This window comes from Protopterus annectens, chromosome 12.part0, assembly GCF_019279795.1.
Source record: "Protopterus annectens isolate FY-2018-M chromosome 12.part0, PAN1.0, whole genome shotgun sequence".
Lineage (NCBI taxonomy): Eukaryota > Metazoa > Chordata > Ceratodontiformes > Protopteridae > Protopterus > Protopterus annectens.
In genome coordinates this window covers 609,230,085-609,253,378 of record NC_056746.1, presented here as the reverse complement: position 1 = coordinate 609,253,378, position 23,294 = coordinate 609,230,085, and the positions used below count along the sequence as shown (strand labels likewise).

At 39.6% G+C, this 23,294-nt stretch overlaps 1 protein-coding gene across 3 annotated transcripts in view; it reads right to left on the bottom strand.

Annotated features, from left to right (window-relative positions):
• TMC5 (transmembrane channel like 5) overlaps positions 1-23,294 on the bottom strand; it is a 1,577,296-nt gene that overhangs the window by 1,077,505 nt on the left and 476,497 nt on the right. For all 3 annotated transcript variants that reach the window (XM_044089737.1, XM_044089736.1, XM_044089738.1), the window contains one exon: positions 10,830-10,991. In XM_044089737.1, the coding sequence (XP_043945672.1) occupies positions 10,830-10,903 (74 nt within the window). In that variant the 5' untranslated portion in view covers positions 10,904-10,991. The remainder of the gene's footprint in view (positions 1-10,829; positions 10,992-23,294) is intronic.

Genomic DNA, 23,294 nt, shown 5'->3' with positions numbered 1-23,294 from the left:
CTATCATAATTCAGCACCAGAGAAGGTTTTTAATTTAATTTAACTTGATTGATTAAATTGTTAACCAGATAAGTAAACTGATAAATGTAATGCACAGAAGCAATTTAGAGTAACTAGTCAGCCTACATGTTTTGGAGGGTAAAATGAAACTGAAGTAGCCAAAGAAAATATACACAGACACAGAAGAACATGCAAATTCCACAGAGGCAGTCAAGACTGAAGGCCCTATAGCTATGTGACATTGAACACAACCACTGACCCACTGTGCTAACTCAGGAGGTTTAACGTTCTTTAGGCAAAGACTAATTTTCTATGGTAAGGCAACAAAATATCCCATCCCCTTAACATGAAACTAAAGGGTGCCCAATACTTCAGTCTGTCAGAAATCCTTTTAAAACAGTGATGAATATCCACCAAGCCAATGTCAAATCCCTACAATTAAAAAAATAATTTTATAACTGAAAATCCATCTATAATTAAAACATCTGCAACAGATTTCAAGCAAGAACCTTCACCTACACCCTTTAAAATATTACTGAATGGTGCTCAGCTTTCAGTATCTTTCTTATATCTGTAGCCAATAATCCCAGTGATGAGTACCAAATTCAAACAGTAGCCAATCTGTGAAACAGAGAAAATATTGCTGCTTAAAACGTAATTGTGCTTTATGTATACAGAAAAAAAATGTCCTCACTACTGATTGCATTGTGATAACTTTCAGAATTACATCCAAGGGAGTAAACTCATTCATGCCAGGGATCCAAAAAGTATCTGAGTGTCCATCATAACGGGGTCCAGACCCTTCTAATAATATGCTGCTCATATCTTCATTCGTTATTGCAATTCAAATCACCATCAGCATTGCAGATATTGCCAGACCACATGTAGATCTACTGACTGCTCTCAAAAAGTAAGGAATTCTTTGCCAAGGCAATTAACCAGTACTTCAATCAGGGTCCCTTTTATAGAGTCAAAAGAATAGCAGTGAACTTTGTAGCAGAGTTTTCAACTAAATTCAGACCTCCCTCCCTCAGTGATAAGTTCTCTCCCATTTCAGAAAAAGTACAGCACTAGACCACTGCTACTGCAATATTGCATTCCAGCCAACCTATGCCTAACTCACTTTTCATGCCCCTGAGCCTTTTTGTTTAGAGGATTTATAGTGGAATGTGGCATGTTGTCTTAACAGTTTCTAGCAAAAAAAAAAAATAGGAAAGGCAAAACGGTCATGGCTATATCAGTGATGTGTAATGTAATTAGGGTAGACATGAGGAGCAGGGCATTCAAGCATGGGTATGATTATCAGAGTAATGAAATCCAGATCAGCATAAACTTTACAAAATACTTCTGCACTTCACAAAAACATGTGGTACAAAATACAAAAGGATGAATAGGAGAGTGGGCAGTTACAATTAATCAGGTAGACCACATGGTGTTATAACAAACCCTGCCTGCTTGCATTTTTATGTTATTTTATTTTATATATTATGGTATGTTATGTTGCATGATATGTAGTACATACAGCATGCTGATTATTCTCTAAAAATGGGAAAAAGACAACCTTGTTATGCAAGACTACGATGTTACAGAGGTGCATAACAATTCTTGTTATCCAACTTTCAAAGCTGCTATGCTTCAGCATCCACGACAATCCAGCACTGAGAAATAGTAACAGCCTTAAAAGCTATAAAATGGTTCACACTGTCACACAGAAAGACAGGCTGCACTGTTTACAGCTTTTAAAGCAGTTAGTCCACCAGAGGTAAACCTAGCTTCGTCCCACTATTTGTGTGACAGCATTGTCTGTTATTATTTTCAGAGCTTTAAAACACTTTGCATTCTTAAACTTTTCTTCCCTAACATATAGTACATCAGGGCAGCTAATGCTCCATTTCTTGTAAATAATTATAAAAAGGGTCAATGCTAATAATTCATTTACTAATCTGTTTGAGAACAGAATTCAAGAAAAAAAAATGAAATATTGGCCTAACAGTGGACCCTAGATAAAGGGTGTAATACGAAAATGTATCTAGTACATTGTGCAGATAAATTATTCTTTATTTTCACTCATAATGCATCATTAGTATTTATCTATAATCTTAATGCATCATCATCAGTGTATCTATATCTCTGATACATGCTAAAGGAAAAGTTTACATATTGCAAGCAAAAAAGAGATACTGATACCCACCCCACAAAAATGACATATCCCACCTAAAACAATCTTTATAAACTAAAAGTTGTCCTTAGTTTAATTTAAAAGTACTAAACGTAACTTAACTCATGACATGAGACATGGAAGGCATTTTCCATATATTACAATGAAAACTACATGCAAGTTAGCCTACTTTATACACAGAAAAGGGACATAGACAGAAAGACAGACAGACAAAAACCATCCTTGATCACTTAAAAATAGCTCCACCCAAACCTAAAAGGGCAATTAGGACAGATTCAAATAAATCTGATGCATTGTGGCAAGCAAATTTACATGATGAGTGGCCATGCAAAGTGTATGTGCGATTCAGAAAACCTCGTTCCATGACATGGGCAGGCCAAGAAGCTCAATCATTCAAAGTATATGATAATGATATATGGTACTGGAGGCTATCGACTATACCCATAATGAAATAAAGTCCTCAACTGACAAACTAAGAAGGAGGTACATGAACCACAAATGGTATCCCTCCATCAATTGCCAGATGGTCTGTAATGCACAGGGTATCCTCTACAATGTGTACACATTTATCATGACTCTCAGATATGGCACACTAGTGACCTGTACCAACTGTTTGCAAGGGGTGACTTCCCACAGGGACAACTTGTTGATAATGCCTGATATTACCTATAACCACCTCTCATGCCACCGATAAGAAATCCACAAAATCAAATGAACCATAGGTACAACCATACATAGTCCAAACAAGAAACGTTACTGAGTGTGTATTTCAGCTGCTGAAGGCACTTTTCCACTGTCTAGATTCATCCAGTAATGCTCTGCAGTATAACAATAGCACATGTGCAAAGACAGTATTCATGTGTGCAATGTTACATATTATTATACTTAGGAAGCAGTTATGCCTGGGTGGAAACTTAAACAGCCAGCAGTTCACAGCACAGCAAGCAACAGAGGTTAAGTCAGACAAGGAGCAAGAGGAGGAGACAGGGGCAGGGAGTTATCAGACAGCTAGAGGTGAACACAGTATGCCATGGCACTAGCATAGAGACAGTGACTTGAATATAGATTTAGAACATAATATACAAGAGTCAAGCAGATACACTACAGTAAAAGTGATCCATGCAAAACCAGTACCAAGCCGTGCTTACCCATACATTGGCTAGCCATGCATTAGACATACGGCAAACCAAGTAACAATGTACAAAGGACAAGGAACAGTTATCTGCACAGGTGTTGAAAGGTGTACATGAGAACATGTCTTTCACAGGAAAGTGTGTAAGTGTGAGTTCTAAGGAGTATGAAAGTTAATAAAATTCATTTTCTTTCAAATGTCAACACTGTGAGCCTTTTTGTTGGGAAGGATCATTGCCAGTGTCAGAGGAGGTGTGTGATATACTGGGGGATGTGGTGGTGTGGCTCTGCAAGGATACAGCCTCAGCAGTAGTTACAGCATTGTGACTTGCTCTACTGAATAGGTCCAGGGCATGCATGGCAGAGAATTCAGCATACCTGGCTGTAACATGACCCTGGCTACATGCTGATGTGTTGTATGCGACCTTGAGAAACATCTGCTATGTGTATTGCTACCATGATGATGGCCATGACCACAGGGATGGCCTCCCTGGTCTACTCTCAAGAGAGGCCACAGGGATGGCCTCTCTTGGGAGTAGACACATCTGCCACAACTAAAAAACAACAAAAGGCCAGGACCTCACTTTATTCTCTCTGACGTTGAGTTCAGTGTGTGGTTTTCAACATCTACAACAACTGTAGTATTGTGGGAGAGGGATCTTGGTCATCCATGGCTATGCTGGTTAACTCCTGGATGCAGCAGTCGACTGGCAACATGGACAGACCCTCATCTCTGGCAAGTGAGTCAAGAAGACTTTGCATATTCCAGTCTGTGATTCAATCTATCCAAGGAATCAGGTCATCACACATAACCTGGATAAGTCTCAGTACCTCTGCTAATTTCTATGATGGTACTAACCTGTACCTCCACATTGGCCCTGCATAGTCATTGGGAGGTCACCACTGACACAACAACATCAGGAGAATAATGGTAACCATGTTTCCAGTTTGCACCAATACCTACCTCCCCCCCCCCCCCATGGACCTCTCTGCCCCTGAGTGCTAGGAGCACATTAAAACATCTGTTTACAGGGGGCCAGCACACTTCCCTATTCAATTGTGTTCCCATCAACCTGTCCTCTCCATGAAGTCTGGGTAGACTGGGTATCTGCAGGCATAGAGGCTGTCTCCATGGTCTGTGTTGAAGATGTAGTGGTCACATTCCCTGTGTCCAACTCCTGGGCTGTGCTAGCTGATCCCCACCATCAGTACAGAGGCGTAGATCCTCCAACCTCAGATGGGGCAGCTCCACAGTGCTGGTGCAGGATAAAGAATGAACTGTGAATATACCAGACTACAAAGTATCCAGTGTAAGTATGACCCAGCACCAGAAGTATACACGTAACTGAGAGTTTAACAAATATAAACATGACAAAAAGTAATACTTTATGTGTATACCTTATCAGGATGGATATGGCTGTTAAATCCTCAATATATCTGTATACCATAGGTTGCATAGCGTTAACTAAGTTTTATAGGGAAACTGGCAGGTAATGATACACCAAAATAGGATTTCATATATGGTACATCTGCACTGGATTCAGTTGATTATCTCCAAGGCCTATCAAGCTCATCCCCAATATCCAGCCTTCTCTGTGGCCATCTGTAGATGTAAGACTCCCTCTAAGAGAGGCCAGGAACTCTTCTGTCTCTGTGAGAGGTGGTACTCTTTATAGCCCCCATGTGTTACCCTATGATTCCGTGCTAAGTGTTGTGCCCTTTGTTGCTACTCCTTATCATATTATTGGCCCTGTGTTGAACTACTTCATAATTGTGGTCCTGCCCACCAACTTCTTTCACATTGGTTACAATTTCTTACCATATATGGTCATGGTTGGGCTAATCAGCTGAATACAGGTCAAAGAGCCATTGGCCATGAAGAGGGAGGGTCTGTAGTAGCATCTAAACATTTTGCTTTACACGTGCTTGATGATGTTCCAGCAGATGCAATATTCTGTTTCTGCTTGGCTTGTTTTTAAGCATTCCTCTTTTGATATGGAAAACAGTGGAATTAGTAGCCTTGCTCCTGCATGATCTATACAAATCCTAATACCACTAGTTTCTTCCTTGGCCATTTAGCAAATTGTGTTTGTGCCTCACATTTATATATCTGTATCCAGAATCTTAAATATATCAGTCATCTAGGTTTACTGAGTACATCCCCAACAAAACAATCACAGAACTGCAACCGACCAAAAACATATGACTGTTCCTATGACTGTTACAAATAAAATACTGCTCATACTCAGAAAACTGTTCAGTATAACTTTATTGTAGAAATTGCACATATTACAGTAACCAGAGTCCACAGGTACCACCAAGGATCGAATACCAGTAGTTTTCTTTGAAAACACAGCTTTAATGAAAATGAACAAAACACACATACACTTTTGTTCATTTTCATTAAAGCTGTGTTTTCAAAGAAAGAAGATCCTTGGTGGTACCTGTGGACTCTGTTTGAAGTGAACTTTGGTGCCTTGGTGAATATTTAACATATTACAGTAATATAATCTAGTGCCATTACTGAGATATGTGCAATGCATACAGCACTAAAATTGTACTAAACAGTGCTCCATGAGTTCATCCCCCCATCAAGCTTAATAATCCTGCAGCCCAATAAACACTGTACCTTTGCAAATACCCCTCTCAATATATCTTGGTTAAAACATTTAAAAGTACTGACAAACTAAGTCTTTTATTGTCAATAGGTGGAATAGCAGCTAAAAGCAGCCATAGTACAAATTAATGGAGTTGTACAAAGTAACACTTATACAATCTGTATATTTTTGCTGAAAAAAATTTTCTTTTTTTACATTTCACTTTATGCAGGAATTAACTCTAAGCTCCAGTGATTTAATTTGTATAAGATGAGGGTCTGTAACTGTTGTTGTGCTTAAATCATGTATATTCACCTGGTTGGGCACAATGATTATGTGACTTAGGGCTAAGCTCGTTGCTGTTTCTGAATCACTTTGTTTGTGTGCTGAACACACCTGCTAACCATCAAGCATGGGAGGATAAATTTATAGACCAGGCACCACCTATCCACTGTATGTAGAATTTATGTGACACTTTTTTTCAATGCTGAAGCCCTGGACTTGCCTCTCTGCAAGACACACGTTAGCATTTGTTTCTTGCTTCACACCCTGATAGGACCTGTATTAGGTCTGGTTTCTTGGTTCCTCACCCTGTAAGACCTATGTTAATACTTGTTTCTTGGTTCACACTGGTTGGGAGGTTTGGCATTCAAGATTTATATACACTGTAGTCTTCTGCATTTTGGGCTTTCAGTATTATGGTGTCATCCTTTCTCTTACATACATTCATTCTGTTTACTTGTTTCTCTCCACTTTTTTACTATTATATGTAGCAAGATAATGATGTGAACAAACCCAACCAGGAAGGCCTGTTGGCTCTCCACAGGTGGCAGCACAGCAGCAGCAGCAGCATGCCACCACCACCAGAAACACCCAGCACATATGGGGGCCCAGCCTGTTACCATTCCCTGCACACCTCCTATCCAACTTGCATCGCCTGCTTCAGGTATTCCAGCACTGGATACTGATACAGTTGTATACAATGGTAGCAGTGCCAATGAAGGTGACAACATTGTCATCCATTGTCAGCTTCAGACATTGTGATGTAGATTATCAACAGAAGGTTGCTCAACTCATCCAAATGAAGATCCTCCTTTGACAACTCATTGAGTCACATCCCTCTCCAGCCCTGGCTTCATCATCTGAGACACACCTCATTGGTGACAGTACCCAGGCTGGTGAGCAATGTCCCACTAAGTCTCAGCTGGCTAAGACCCAGTGGGAGAAACACTGAGTCTCAGCTGGAAGAAATTGCAAATACCCCATCCTATCCTCCAAAGTGGTGTTCCTCTCCCTTTTGTCTCCCCTGTTGGTTCTTCAGTCCTCCCCTCCCTATTGTATTCCCCCTATTTATGTGATATATTCTTCAGCACTGTCTTCTCCCTCCCTCTGTTATACCATGTACCCTATCTTTTATTTCTTCCCCTGCTGCCTACTCTATCCCTCGTACTTCCCTTAACTCCCTTCCTTCCTTCCACACTTCCATTCTGCTCATTCTGTAGTTCCTCACCTCCTGTTTTACCATCTGCTTGCTTCCCCTTTTCATTTCTTTCTTATACTCACATTATCAAACTTTAGCTTGGTCATAAAATAGATAAACAATTCAAACATGTACCCATGTATTGCTTCCAAATAACTTATCTCCTGCAATCATACAGTGTGCAACAGACCATCAATGCCCATGTACAACTGATGGGAAATGGCACTTCTCACTTTATACCACTTATTACCTACAACCACTATCATGTAGTAAGTATATTGACTGTATCTTCCTTTGGGTGTGCAAATGAGCAGAATGTCATTGCATAGCAGTCTGTATTGGCAAGATAGGATAAAGATGAATCCTTTAGAGTGATTGCTTCCATAGTTCAGCCTGGACATGAAGTGTTGTGGAGAGGGTTGGATGCTTTAAGTGTCTTTTATTCTGCCATTCTGCAGCTGTGTAACAATCACCAGCTATGGTTGTCAGCAACGTCTTCAAGTTGTTTCCACAGCTTGTCCTGAAATTGAACTGCTTGGCATATTCTAAGTGAAGAGGGCTTAGGGTTCAAGACTTCTCAGTGTTGAACATGTTTTGTTTCTTTTATGCGTAACAATCACCTGCTACGTGCTTCACTGACAGCCTTAGTGCAACTGCTTCTATGGCTCAGTGTATAAAGGAAGCACTTTGTAAAATCTAATTGAAGAGATTTGATGGTTCAAGTCCCCCCTCAGGTATGAATGCTTTCATTCCTCCATGCTGCAAATGTGTTGCAGTCACCTACATTGCACTTCACGGACACATTTAATTTGACTGCTTTCATCACCTGGTCTGTAAATGAAGTGCTTCAGATGATCTAAGTAAACAATTTTGCAAGTCCAACTCCCTTCAGTTTTGCAGGGGGTACATTTTCATGACATTTGCATTATAGTATAGGTACAGTGAGTGACCAGACTCTGCTAATGACATAACTGCTTTTGGTTGTTATATGTTTTTACTTTTCTGTACCCCACCCATCATGTGTGTTTTCCCTTTTTTAACTTCAATTACTTGAGAATGATATCTGTGTGTGTGTGTCGCATACCCCATTCTTCACTCTCTTTACCATTCCTGTTTGTGTTACCACCTTGCTTTGCAGTCTTGTCTGTTGTATGTTTCTATTGCTTCACTACCTTCTCTGTCCTCCTACTTTAAATATATTTCCCTTAATACCTTCAACAAATATCTTCTCTGCATATATCTCTCCATGAGTTAAAAAAAAAAGATCAGCATGAAAGCTTCATAACCAGCTGTGCATCTGGGTTTACATCAAGTACCCTGGTTATTCATGCTCAATGGATGAGTACTATGCACTACTGCTGTTTGTACTTCTCTGCGGCCACAACTTGGTCCAGCATGACCTACCCACAGGTCCTAGTGGCAGCCACAATGAGGAGATGCTCATCACAGACACTTGCCTAGCCACATACATTTTGATGAGCCGCAGGGGTCATCAAGCATGCATAGAAAACACAGTCAGGTTGGCAGCAGTTATTGACATGTCATTTCAGAATCCCTGTGTTAATTTAATCAAAACAATACTAAACAAATAAAATAATAAACTGAAAAACATACATTTCCAACTCTGTACAATTTAAAAAAAATAAAAAAAATACTTTACTAACTCCGTACACAAAATCCACAAAGACAACTCCCAACTAAAAACAAACAACACTTCTTACCTATGTCATCCCCCTCAAAATAAAATAAATTTTTAGTAGAAGGAAAGAATTTAAAATGAATGACATTAACAAGATACTAATCAGATAACAGTAAATGTCCTTGCTGGTTAAACAGATGCAGTTCTAACTATTTTAAATTACTAAGAACAGACTAAATAAAATTATAACTAAACTATAAATCTAACAAATCCTAGCATACACTTCACTAAATTAATAAACTATCACTAAAAGAAAAAAAAAAAAAACAGTAACTGCAGATGAAAACCACTCACATGGTTGCTAAAGCTCTGTTTATTGGTTTGTTTATTTACTGTTATTGAGAGGTTTAGCCTTACTGAGTATTGCCCATTTTCAGAGCGGACCTCAGTAGTAGGCATAAAAAAAGAATAAAAACATATTGTACCTTCGTTGAAGGTTGTGCATCAGAGCTGGCAACTCGGCACGTAAAAATCTACTGCCAATCATTAGCGGACCGGAGTTCCGCTGTGGTGACCCCTAACCGGGAAAAGCCGAAAGACACAACAACAACACTATTAAGGGCTATTCAGATTTTCTCAGCTACAATAGTTTATTCAATGATTCACTGATTGCAGTTGTGCAACCATGTAGTCAGTGCATACAAATCACATTTTTGTTATTTCCTTTATGTGTTAACAGTGCAGTTGTGTGCTTGGCTTCTTTATAAGTGTCATGCCAGAAAGTATCTTATTCTGTCCATGGATGAGATTTCCCGGCTTCCTGATAGGAGATAGAGCAAGATAAGATGAATGTGACTGTGTGTGTGTGTGTGTGTGTGTGTGTGTGTGTGTGTGTGTGTGTGTGTGTGTGTGTGTGTGTGTGTGTGTGTGTGTGTAAAGGTACTGTGCATATAACAACATGAGAGTTCTAGTTGGGGTTACATGTAGGGTGAGCTGTATGAATTTAACATCTTTGGGGAGCTGACTGCTTGTGTGTACAATATTTTATTTTCACTGCATGTGTTTTATTAGCCCAGAAATAAGAAAGCAGGTCAGAGCTAATTTGGAAAGGTTACAAACTGGCCTACTTAAAAGCTGAGGTCTGAAGAGGGTCCCGGGAAGACTCTAGAGGAAGTTACATATACCTGAAGGAAGAACAAAGGCAATCTGCAGGGTGTGAGGGAAAGAAGATAAAGTCCTTTTAGAGAAGAAGCCATTTTGATTTATCCCTGCCTGTGAGGAAGTGCAAGGAGAAGGTACTACAATCTACACACACACACACACACACACACACACACACACTCACACACACACACACACACACACACACACACACACACACACACACACACACACACTCACACATCATGTGCAAACACATATACTGGCATAATAGTTGATCACAATCAAGTAATGTTATACAATGCTAGCTAGAACTTCCCATGTTTTACCATATAATTCACACTGCGTTAGCAACTACACTTGCTTCTTGGCTATGTCACATACCAGTAAATCCGGTACTTCAGTAAGAAAAACATAAAAAAATGTTCAGTTTATAAGACAGATAAGTGTATATTTAAAAAGTATGTTACACTGAATTGCAATTATCCAAGAAGTGTGCATCAGTAAAGGACTACTGTGGGGTAATGTGTGTTGAGTGAAACAACTTGCTGCTGCACTGGCGAACTCATCAGTGATTCGAAAACTAAATTTCATGAAGCTGGATTATGGTCACGATGTAATAAAGCAGCTTTTATAACTTACTCTCTATCTATTTCCAGAGTGTCAGAACTGTGATAAGCAAAGCTGTCCATTCCATCACTCCTGTAAAGGGACATTCTTGCAGATGTTCTTTATTGGTTAGTAGACCTGTCTTCAAATAAGTTCTGGATGTATTTGCTTCATAATTAGCAGGCTCTTCTAAACCTACAAAGAGAAACAGTCCACATTATTAAATGTTGTTCATCCATGTGATAGCACTAACTATATTTTCAAACATTACATTTTAGTGGGAATTCTATGAACCCGTGACATTTAAATTTATTTCATATTTTAAACAGGTATTGCCACTGGAAATACATAGCATAATGGAAGAAAAATGCAAAGCACAAATTGATCCACCTTGTCTGTCATATTACTATAACATGGATAATGTGTACAATCTAGTCTATCATGACATGAACATGAAAGTATTTTATGTCTCTCCCACATATTCCTGAATTCTTCTGTTTTTTTTTTTTTTTGTTTTTACCATGTCTTCATAAAAGTGTTTTTTTTTTTGTGAAAAAATGTGTATTCACATTTCTTCTGAGCTTTCCATTCAGTTGTCAGCTTGTACATTATTTTTTTCTGAAAGAACCTACCTTCTTGAACTGTATTAATGCCCATAAACATCCCTTTTCTTCATTTTCTTAAATGTGGATGTCAGAAATTCCCTAAGAGTCTCTTCTTAGTCTTCTAATGAGGACATTAAATTTATTTGCCCGTCACCTTTGAAAGACTGTTCACCATATGCTTTGTGACTTTGTGATTTCCATTTGTAACTATACTTTCAGCAGAGATTCATCAGCTGTTTTTTTTTTTTTAGTTTAGGTAAAGCTGCAGCACAGTATAAGGAATATCAAAAACAATTGAACAGGAAGTTCTTTGGCTATGAGATTTAATGCTGCACGTAACAGAGATTTTATTAGTCTAGAGGTTACAATTTTAGACGAGATTTGTGCATGTTAGTGGAGGGTTCATAGTGTATTTATTTCAACATTTAATACTCTTATATCTAAAGGATTGAATACTGGAATTAATTGGAAACTTCTCTGTTTTTAATTGTTTTATTGGCTGTATATTTTTATTCATTTTTATTCACTGCTATGCCCTTATATTATTTATTGAGTAGGCAATATCTTGCAAAATGACTCAGGACATTATGACATTTCTCTTGACAGTGCTTCATTAACAGTAATGTTTCCCCCTTTTTCGAAAATAAATAAATAAATGCATTAATATGTAAAGATAAATAATATTTAAATAAGAAAATATAATTTATGGCCATGACCATGTTTTTTCTAAATATTTACATGAGCAGAAATGATGCTATTGTGCAAAGATTAAAACATAATGTTAATAGAATGTAAAATAACCAGGGGTGCTAAAAGCTAAAAGAAAGAGGCATTATGCATGTTGAAAAAAATAGGCAACATGTATATAAATGGACACAAGTGAAGTGACCCACAAGATAATTTATGTTTCAAAACAAGCTGCTTTCTATATAATGTTTTGTGGTACAGTCTGTGGGCAGTGCTAGACTCTGAGACATGGAAATGGCTCCTCTTGCACATCAGATATATAATTCAATTATCATATCTATTATTAATATTTCACTGCAAATAAATTAGAATGTGTTACTATATCAGTGCATTTTCATATGAATCTTACTACTTGTGGTTGTGCAGTCAGTTACTTTGTGAAAATAATTTTCACTCGGACTTCTACATTATTAAAAGTTCAAGGGCTGACAGACTGCATATCTCATGATTTCTTATAATTACTTACTTATTAATTACTTTTGCAATTAATTTTACATTTTCAGTTTTTGTGAATAAAATGTTAACAAATTGTGGCCAATATTGTGTTTTCTTATGGGTCTACATTCAGTCATCAAATAAGAAATACATTGAGCCTCTGTTTATTGAATGCAAAACATCGAACGTTCAATTCAGCGAATGTTCACTTATCAAATATTTTACCCAGGAAACGGAGATGATTGGCTAGAATTAGGAAATTTGCCCTTTTTCCCCAATGTAGTGCAATCTTGGAGTTGGTATATATATATATATATATATATATATATATATATATATATATATATATATATATATATATATATATATTATATATATAGGGAGTGGGGGGTGCGGGCCCCTACATTGGAGGGTATGGTGGGTGCAGACTGCCACTTGGGTGGGTTTGATATACTGTGGTGTGTGTTTTGGTATGTATGTTGGTCCACTGTCTCTTTTCCCTGAGTAAAATATTCGATGAACAGAGGTCTGATGTATTTCTTATTCGATAACTGGAATATAGACCCTTTTCTTATACTGGGTGCAAAAAAACAAAATGAAAAAGAGAAAGAAAGGTGCTGATTAAGTGTGACATAATTTATTCAAAAGAAAGCATAATGAGCAAAATAGGTAGGCAAAGGGTCCTCATCTTCCACTAAAATATGTGTTTGTGTATTAGTCTTAATAATTAAAATGCTGACAGATTAATAGTTATATGGTACCAATATGTTATATTTAAATGAGTTATCAAGTTCTATGCTGTGTTTTTTTTTATTAGTATGAGTTAACAGAAATCAATTTAATTTCTGAAAATTTTTAAATGCATTTTTGAATACAAGTAGGTAGGAATTTTACCCTTCTGCCTCATCTACTGTTCAATGAGTTTGGACATTTTGAATTTGGTCAAGGGGAATAATATACACAGCTCTGTAAGAAAGCAAAGTTATGAGAATTAGCCTCATTAAAACTGTAGAACTCATCACCTGTATACACCATACCTTGTGTTTCAGTCATATCATTACAATAGTTAGCAATAAAAGAGGAGACAAATACAAACACACACACCCACACACATACATTTGTGTGTAGGGTAGATGCAATTCCACAAAATATGTCTGAGTCCCAATGTTTTGGCTGTATGGACTGCAGTGAACAGGACTTGCCCCCTTTCTTGCAGGATCCATATTAAAATCCATTTCTGTGATTCAATAGGATGCGAATCACCAAAGCAGGTTACGTTTTTTGGCATTTGAAGGATCATATACACATGCTCACAGACACACAGACAGATGCACACACACAAGCGCAGACACACACACACACACACACACACACACACACACACACACACACACACACACACACACATGCGCCCGCACATGCACAAATGCGCACACACACACACACACACACACACACACACACACACACACACACACACACACACACACACACACACACACACACATACACACACACGAACACATGCACACACACACACACACTCATATGCACAGCTATCTCCTGCACACAACCACTGAAAGGCATTGAGGTGTGCCACAAGAATGTGGAACACATTTAATGCCTTTAGAACCCTGTCCCACCCTGCAAATGTACAGACTGAGTGTCTATTAATCCTAAACTATACATGCATCAAGAAGGTCATTTACACATACCTTTGCCACAGAGCACTGGGGAGGGTGGCCTAATGGTTAAGGTGATTGCCTTACAAACACAAGGTACAGGGTTCGAGTCTCACAAGGGATAATTGGCTAGGCTTAAAATGGCTCGCAAGGGCAGTTAGCCTAGTACTAATCTATGAACCTATTTACATTTAGTAATTTAAACCTAACTTAGTAGAGCAGGGTACACTTGAGTAGTTATTGTTGTTATGCTAAATTTAGGAAAAGGGGAAGTACAGGTAACTAGAGACGTTATGCAGTTATAAAATAAACTCGATATGCTCTCGTGCAATAAAGTAGACTTTTAGGTAATTCCTAAGATGTGTTTTGTGACTGTAATAAATGCAGTGAGTTGCCAAACATATTCACTGTAGTACCCAAACATATTCACTGTAGTACCCCACCCCTGTTTCCCTTCATCCTGGTGCCACACCATCCATGTTATGTAGAGTTTTCCCTCCTTGCTTTTTCACATTTTGCCTTACTTGCTACCTCCCCTGCATGCTTTTAATGCACCTTAAATGGCCAACATTCTCCTGTCATAAGTCTTAAGGATGTAAGTGAATTAAGCTGGGGGTCAGCCCCCAGACATCATAGGATTCTAAATGCTCTTAGACATATCAGTGAGCTTTTTTCATGACTTTTTGATTTAATGATGACCTGAGCAAAAACTCATGAATAAGAAAAGAAATTCAGTCGTATTTTGCCTATCAAGTGAAAATAAGTTGTGTCTAAAGCTTAATATTCAAAGTTAAGAAACAGCAGTCTCCCCCAAAACTGAGAAAGCAAATGCAAATCTATCCAAATCATATCTGGGAATAGTACCTGCCTTCTTGGCCCAATAGAGATAGTACCCCCTCAGGTGTCAGACTGAGACAAAAACCAAAGTGCAAGTGGTTAGAGGCCTGCATTATGCAGCTAAGGGTCTGGGTGGGAGAAGAAACCAAAGCACATGGATAAAACCTACATAAAGTCAGACTCTACAAAGAAAGAATCATAGCCAAAAACTCAACCATAGAACCAAGCACTATTAGACAGCAGCATTACTCTATACAACTCTCTGCTAGTTATCAGCTGCTATCACACACATCCTGCCCAAACTGCCACAATAAGTGACTTTTTGAGTATTCAGCTCTCCTCAATAGGACTTTCACAATACTCCTTGTTGTGGTTCCTTAGTTACCTATCTGGAAGGCAACAAGCCATTAAATGGCAACAGACCTACTCATCCTTTCAACCCGTTACTACAGGTGTCCCTCATGGAACTATCCTGGGTCCTCTATTATTTAATACATTCATTAATGACCTCCACACCTCCACTCACCATGCTAGTTTAGTTCAGTATGAAGATGACTCAACATTAATATGTATGGCCTCAGCAATAAATAAGTTCTAAGACATTACCAAAAAATCTTTCTCTTCTATAGAAACCTGATTCAAACAATCAAACCTCATACTCAACCCCAAGAAAACTAGGTTAATGCTTTTCACATCAAAAAGTGGCCAAAATCAAAAGCAATCTTGTACCACAAAGTCAGCAAATAATACTGCCATTGCAACTGTAACTCACAGCAAACTTCTATGCATTATAAGAGATGGCAGCCATATACTGACCACCATATACTGCACACCATTAGGTCTACACAACAGAAGCTAGGCTCCCTTTATAGGATCAATGGATTCCTTACATTAACTACAAGAAAAACTCTAGACACCACCTTCTTACTGCTGACTCTGTTATGCACCACTCCTATCCTAACACACTTAAACAATACTCAAAAAAAAAAAACTTGCCTCCTGCTACAATAAAATAGCTAAATTTGCCACCAGTCTCCCTCATAGGGCCTACCATTGTCTTAGCTTAAAGCAGTTAAACTGGTTTGAACTACACAACTAACTACAGCAAACAAACTCATTCATCATCCAGAAAAATGTCCTGCACTACAAAACTTATTACTACCTTACTGTGCAGCAAGGGACCTCCGTTCTCATAACAAATTCTTACTACTTACAAATAAGTCAAATAATGTTGCAGGAGACTTGCTGTTCTCCCAATGCATTGCTAACTCTGGAATAGTATTCCCACACAAATAAAACTCTGACAAACTCAGTAGTTTTAAACCATTGTTTAAACAACATCTTAACCATTCTTGACCCTGCACATGCTTATCACAAGCTAAAAACTTTGTGCTCATTATATGATGTTCTCCAAATAGTTTCCTTAAACATAATATTTTCAATTTCTTACTGAAATGACAAAACCATTTTATACATAACTGCTGGCTGTACAATCCACTAAGTTGCACATGTGCTTTCTCTTTAGTAACTTCCACCTCTGCAAAATCTTGAAATGTATAAATGTAACTACTGTTTGTGTATAAATGTAAATAGTAATGTAACTACTGTGTGTTTAACTGGAACTTAGTGTAATGCAGAATAAGCAAATTAAGCTTTTCTCCCCAGGCCTCTGCTGAAAATGGGCATTACCCAGTCAGATTTTCCTGGTAAACAAAGACAAATAAATAAATAAATACATTTTCTGTCTACAACTGCATTTGGAAACTATGACAAAGATTCCAAAACAGCTGGAATTTTGTGGACACACCAAAACTTTTTTAACACCTTTGTTGAATTATCACTTAAGAAATAGGCAAACATGCATTTACATAAAAGAAAGCAAACCATGTTAACATGTTTGTGCTGATGTGAGGTAGTGCCAGCTGTACCAAAGAGAGTAAAGCAGTGCATGTGTAACATATGTCAACATAGCTGGCATTTTGTAAAGAATTATATGTCATTTGAATATCAAACTGATTTGTACAGATGCTTGTGTTAAAAATGTATTTGTAAAGCTACTTATGTTAAAAATGTAACAACAGTGGGCCATGCTGGACAGAAAAGAAATATACATGTATGTCAGTCTATATTGTGTAACTGCAGAAATGTTTATATTGTAACAGAGGATACTGGATGGGATGGCGTTAAGGTCAGCCAAGCTAGCCTTAAGACAAATAGCCTGAAATTAAATGACTTGGTTTAAGCTGTAAAGATTCTATCTCACAGGTGTGAATGCAGCCAGAGATGCAAAGTCTATTAAAAGCCTTTCTGCAGGAAGAATAGAAGTAATGGAATTGTTTTATAGCTTCCAAATGCTGTGTTAAGCCTTAGCAAACATCTATGTATGCATTGTGACACATCTGTGCCAAATCCTGGCTCAGGTGCTAGTGAAGGGATAGTGTGGGAACCACAGAGTTAGCTGACCAGATGTGATGTCATTCTGTAGCCAGTAGTGAAATTGTATTTAGATACCAATGAGAGATGTGATAGAGGCACTCGGCACTTTGTTGTCAGAACTGACAAGAGATATTCATCTAACATCAGCTTGCCTTGCTCTAGCAAGTTGTTAGACCTGGCAAGACACAGTCATCTAACTTCATCTTGCCTTGCTCTAGCAAGTAAGTAGGGAACAGTAATTCTTTAGTCATTTAGGAAAATATAGTGAGATTAGTTAAATGTTGTTTTTTTCTGTAACTGTCTGAGTCTTTCCATCTGTGTTGTTTTTTTGTATTTCCTGTGAATTCATAGGTTCATAGGTATGTACTAGGCTATTGGCCCTAGAGCCTATATAAGCCTAGCCAAAGGTAACCTGGCTTTCGCCACCCAAGAAAATTATTTTCCTCTGCCATTGTCGAGCAGAGCCACAGAAGTGATCCCTGGGGTGAATTTCCTATCTCCCATCCAATCATCAAGATTTTTCTTGAAGAACGCTAATGAGGAGCTTTGTTTGATATAGATAGGTAGTTTGTTCCAGAGTATGGGAAGTCTCTGGGACAGAATCTATCCCTCCAGCATGTTCTGTTTATTGTGGTGACAAGGTTTAGGTCCCTAGACCATGTAGCTCGTAGGGATTGGGATTTCTTTAAGTGGAGCATCTCTAAAAGCTCTGGGTTTGACATAGCTTTGTGTGTTAGGCAGAGATCGCCTCTGAGTACGCGATATGCAATGGAGTAAAGCTGCAGTTTTTTGAGACGGTCTGCATAGGGCATCTGGTTTGAGGCTGGTAATCCTCTTTGTGAGGTATTTCTGTGGCCTTTCCAGTTGTTGTAGATGTCTTGTGAGGTACATACCAAAAGGGGCATTGTACTCTATAATGGGTCTAATGAGTGATGAGTAGAGGGGAACAATGACCTCTTTTTTCGTGGATGAGAAACCTTTTGTGATGAGGTGTGCCACATAGAAGGATTTCCTGACTACTGTGGCGATGTGATTATCAAAGGAGAAACTACTGTCCACCTGTGTCCCAAGGTCTCTTATCACAGTTTCAGTGTTAAGTAGACTATCGCCTATGTGGTAGTTCATGGGTACTGAGTTTTTACCAAAAGGGATGACAATGCACTTTTTGGCATTGAGCTTGAGGCCATGGCTTTGACACCAGACATCTGTCTCAGCAAGGCCCTTTTGTAGGATGTCCACATCTTTTGGAGTTTTGATTATGGCTCCTAGTTTGCAGTCATCTGCGAACTTCATTAGCCAAAGACCTTCTGTGTTGGCCTGTACTTCAGAGAAGCAGATACCAAACAGGAGAGGACACAGGACTGAACCCTGTGGTACTCCACTTGTCACTGGTCTGAAGTTGGATTTGGAGTCTGCTACTTTCACAGTGTGGGTTCTATCATTGAGCCAGTTGGCGACCCATCTTGTGACATAGGGATTTATACCCAGTTTAGTGAGTTTATCTATAATTCTAGAGTGGGGGATGGTGTTGAAAGCCTTGGCGAGATCTAGATAGGCTGTGTGAACCACCTTACCCTCATCTATGGCTTTGGTGACTGCTTCAAAGAAGTCTATCAGGTTTAGGAGACATGATCTGCCTTTTACAAACCTGAACTGGGTGGGGTCCTGAGTTTGGAGATTACCAATGTCATTGTTTATAAGTTCTATCATGATATGTTCCATAGCCTTGCAGACCAGGCATGTTAGGCTAATGGGGCAGTAGTTTCCAGGGTCTGTGGTGGCTCCCCCTTTGTGGAGTGGGATAACTGTCACTGTGCGCCATTCAGTGGGCACATAGCCTGAAGTGAGGTGGTACTTAGGTGGGGTGGCAGTTCATTCTGTAGGTCATGTAGAACACAGCCTGGGATGTCGTCAGGTCCCATGGATGCTGTGTTCTTGGCTTTGGATAGTGTGTTTTTTACCTGTACAGCCATGATTACAGGAACTTTGCATTCTTCTGGTATAGAGATGGGCCCTTTAGGGGATGACAGGGGGGTAAAGTTAGCACTGAACCTATCTGCCAGGATGTTGGCAATATCAGTTGGTTCTGTATATTTAGTGCCATTGTGCTGTAACTCAGAGCAGATCTGAGTGTTGCCATTGAGATTCTTGACATAGCTATAGAATGCTTTGTGGTTGTCTTTAGAGTCAGTGGCGATTTTGTTTTCATAACTAGCTTTGGAGGATTTTATGAGGGAGCTCAGCTTCTTACTGAGGCTGACCAGGGAGTTTCTCCAATCATGGGATTTTACTCTTTTTTGCAACAGTTTCTTTCTTCTGTTGTAGAGTTTGTTTATAGCAGGGGACCACCAGATTGGCTTCCTTTTTTTGGAGGATAGCATCTTGGTTCTGTTAGGGATTGCACGATCCATGCACTCGTGTAAGTGCTTATAAAGTGCATTTGGGTAGGATTCAGCAGTCATACCTCTATTGTCCATCAGCATGGGTGTCATGAAGTTTGCCACTTCTGTCTTAAGAAGTGTGAAGTTGGCTTTGGAGAAATTTTTACTGTGGTTTCCCTAATGGGGGGGTAGGGGAGGGATGTGGATGTCTAGGGTGATTAGCTTGTGGTCAGATCTGACCAACAAGGAATTGACCTCTGGTGTGGAGCACCAGTTGCCCATGTTGGTAATAACCAGGTCTAGGATATTGCTGCCCCTGGTGGGGGTGTGGACAAGTTGATCCATGGCATTGGAATTTATGAATTCCAGAAAACGTTGAGCACAAGAGTTGGTACATGAGTAGTTTTCCCAGTTAATGGTAGGGTAGTTGAAATCGCCCATTATTAGGGTGTTATGTTGTACCCTAATATTTTCCAGTGTATTAAGAAATGAGGAGTGGGAATCCTGGGGCATGGTGGGGGATCTGTAGCAAGCTACAATTTGGATTATGGTCTTGCCCAGAGTTAGTTGCACTTGGATAATCTCGGATGCATTATGCTGAGCAACTAGCCTGGAGATGTGGATATCCTTAATGAATATGGACACGCCTCTGCCTTTAGTGTTTCGGTCCAGGTTAGGTGGCCGAAAGGTGTGGTATGAATTATAGCCTGGTAATGCAGGGGTACTCTCTGGAGCCTTGAACCAGGTCTCTGTCATTGCACAGATGTCGATGTTGTCCATTTTAAGGAGTGCCTTGAGTGAGTGCATTTTGAGGTTTAGACTTCTAGCATTGAGTAGTAATACCCTCAGATTCTTCTTGCCTGTACCTGTTAGGGTGGTGAATTTGTCATTTGAACCTTGCCTAAAAAGGCACTATAGGGGTGGCTAGAGCCTTAGCCAGTATCCGGAATCCCAGGGGCGACAGGTGCAGGCCATCTCTGGCAAAGCATCATGGTTTGTCGATCATGTCATCCCAAGTAGACAGATACTGGATCCCCTTAGAATGATACCAGAAGCTTAGCCAATTGTTGAAGTCAATCATTTTGTCCTTGTACTGTGGTATCATTCTGGGTGATGGCAGGATGCTACTCAGGGCTTGGGTCATACCTGCCTGGGCTACAAGATCGGACAGCTCCTCCATGTCCCTTTTCATGTAGTCCAAGGAGGTACATCTCAGGTCATTCACACCAACATGGACAATGACAGAGTCATATTTGTACTTGTTGTGGAGTGACCTGAGTGCATGCATTATGTGGCGGATCCTGGCACCCAACAGGCAGCTCTGAAACTCTGGTGTTTATTGTGAATAGATATTCAGTATTTTCATGTTTTTCATTTATTATTTATTATTAAACATATCTAAACCTTTCATTGTGGCCTGTCTTTTAGAAAATATTTTAACTTTTGAGAGTACTTGCATTTATTTAGTGGTACTGTAGGTCCACCCTCCTGAAAGTTTTGCTGTTTGGTTAATACTACCATTTGTATAAGTATTAATTTTACTAAGAGTAATTGGGTACCCTGGTAAGAGCCTTAGAGTAGCTGGCTTTGGGGGTGTTCTAGTGGCAGTATCTACCTTATAGTCTGGGGGAGTTGGCATAGTAGGTAAATCTGTTCCAGCCTTTTCCAGGTGTGTGTGTGTGTGTGTGTGTGTGTGTGTGTGTGTGTGTGTGTGTGTGTGTGTGTGTGTGTGTGTGTGTGTCTGAAAATCAAATCAAAAAGTGTGTCAGATACTTTGGACAGGGACACAGAGCACTGATTTCACACAGAGGGTGTTGGAGGACTTGGCTTAGAACATCTGGCTGTGGACTCAACTCTGAGTTGGTCAGTGTGGGGTCTTATTTCGAGCCTGGATTGAAAGTCCAGTACCAGGACTGGAGTGTACATTCCTTGTGTGCTCTTAAGTGGAAATTGTACTTGGTGCAGAGAGCTGCATATGAAAATACTGTGCGCGTCTATATTTTTCTCAGTGAATGTTCCCACACCGGTGTCAGTGGGAAGGATTGAGGCTCCTTGATGACTGGCCCAGAGGAGGGATATCACAATCTTCATAGTTACAAACATTATACATCACATATATGCTTTCATACAACTATCATCAATCCAACATTACATAAATTGCTCAATTCCTGCCTTTTCTTAAACATTACTCCTCCTCCAAAATATTTTTTTCTGCAGTAAACCAAACATACTAGTCATTGGTGACTCAGTTGTGAGAAACACTGATTTCCCTCTCACTAGGCTTGACAAGGAGAAGGTCACAGTCAGTTGTCTGTCTGGTGCCAGAATCCACCACATCAAGCACGCACTTAAGTCTCTCCACAACAAGTATGGCTCTGTCATTGTCCAGGATAGTGTGAATGACTTGAGACATACCTCCCTGGACTATATGAAGGCAGACATGATTGAGCTCTCAAAGTATGTGTCCCAGGGAGGTGTGACCCTAGCCTTAAGCAGCATCCTACCTTCACCAAGAATCATACCACAATATCAACAAAAAATAATCAACTTCAACAACTGGCTTAGTTTCTGGTGTCATTCCAAGGGGATACAGTATCTGTCTACCTGGGATGACATGGTTGACAGGCCTCAATGATTTGCCAGAGATGTCTCTCACCTGTCAACACTGGGATTCTGGATCCTGGCCAAGGCTCTTGCCATCGTCAATGTGTCATTTTTAGGCAATGTCCCAAAGACGAATCTTCCAACATAAACGATCTGTCAAAAAGCAAATTGAAAGTCATGCTGCTTAACACTAGGAGCCTTAACCTAAAAATGCACTCACTGGAGGCTGTCCTTGCACTGGAAGATGCTGATGTCTGTGCAGTCACAGAAACTTGGTTCAGGGCTGTGGAGAGCACCCCTGCCTTACCAGGCTATACCTCATTCCACACATTTTGATCCCAAAATGAGGTCAGGAAGACTAAGGTGGTGGAGTCTCTATCTTCATTAAGGATAGGCACACCTCCAGACTAGTTTGCCAGCATGATGCACTGGAACTACTACAGGTGCAACTGACAGTTGGCAAGACACCCATCCAAGTTATAGCCAGCTATAGATCCCCCTCCATAACTCAGGAGATCTACTTCTCTTACCTGGATCTACTTGACCCCATCAAGGTACCCCCTAACACCCTGATCCTTGATGACTTCAACTACCCCACCATAGACTGGATGAACTATTCCTGCACTAATGCACTCACCCAATGATTCCTTGACCTCATCAATTCTAATGCACTAGACCAGGTTGTCTCATACCCCACAAGGGGAGATAACATTCTGGACTTGGTTTTCACCAGCATGGGTGACTGATGCACCACTCCCTTAGTATGTTCTT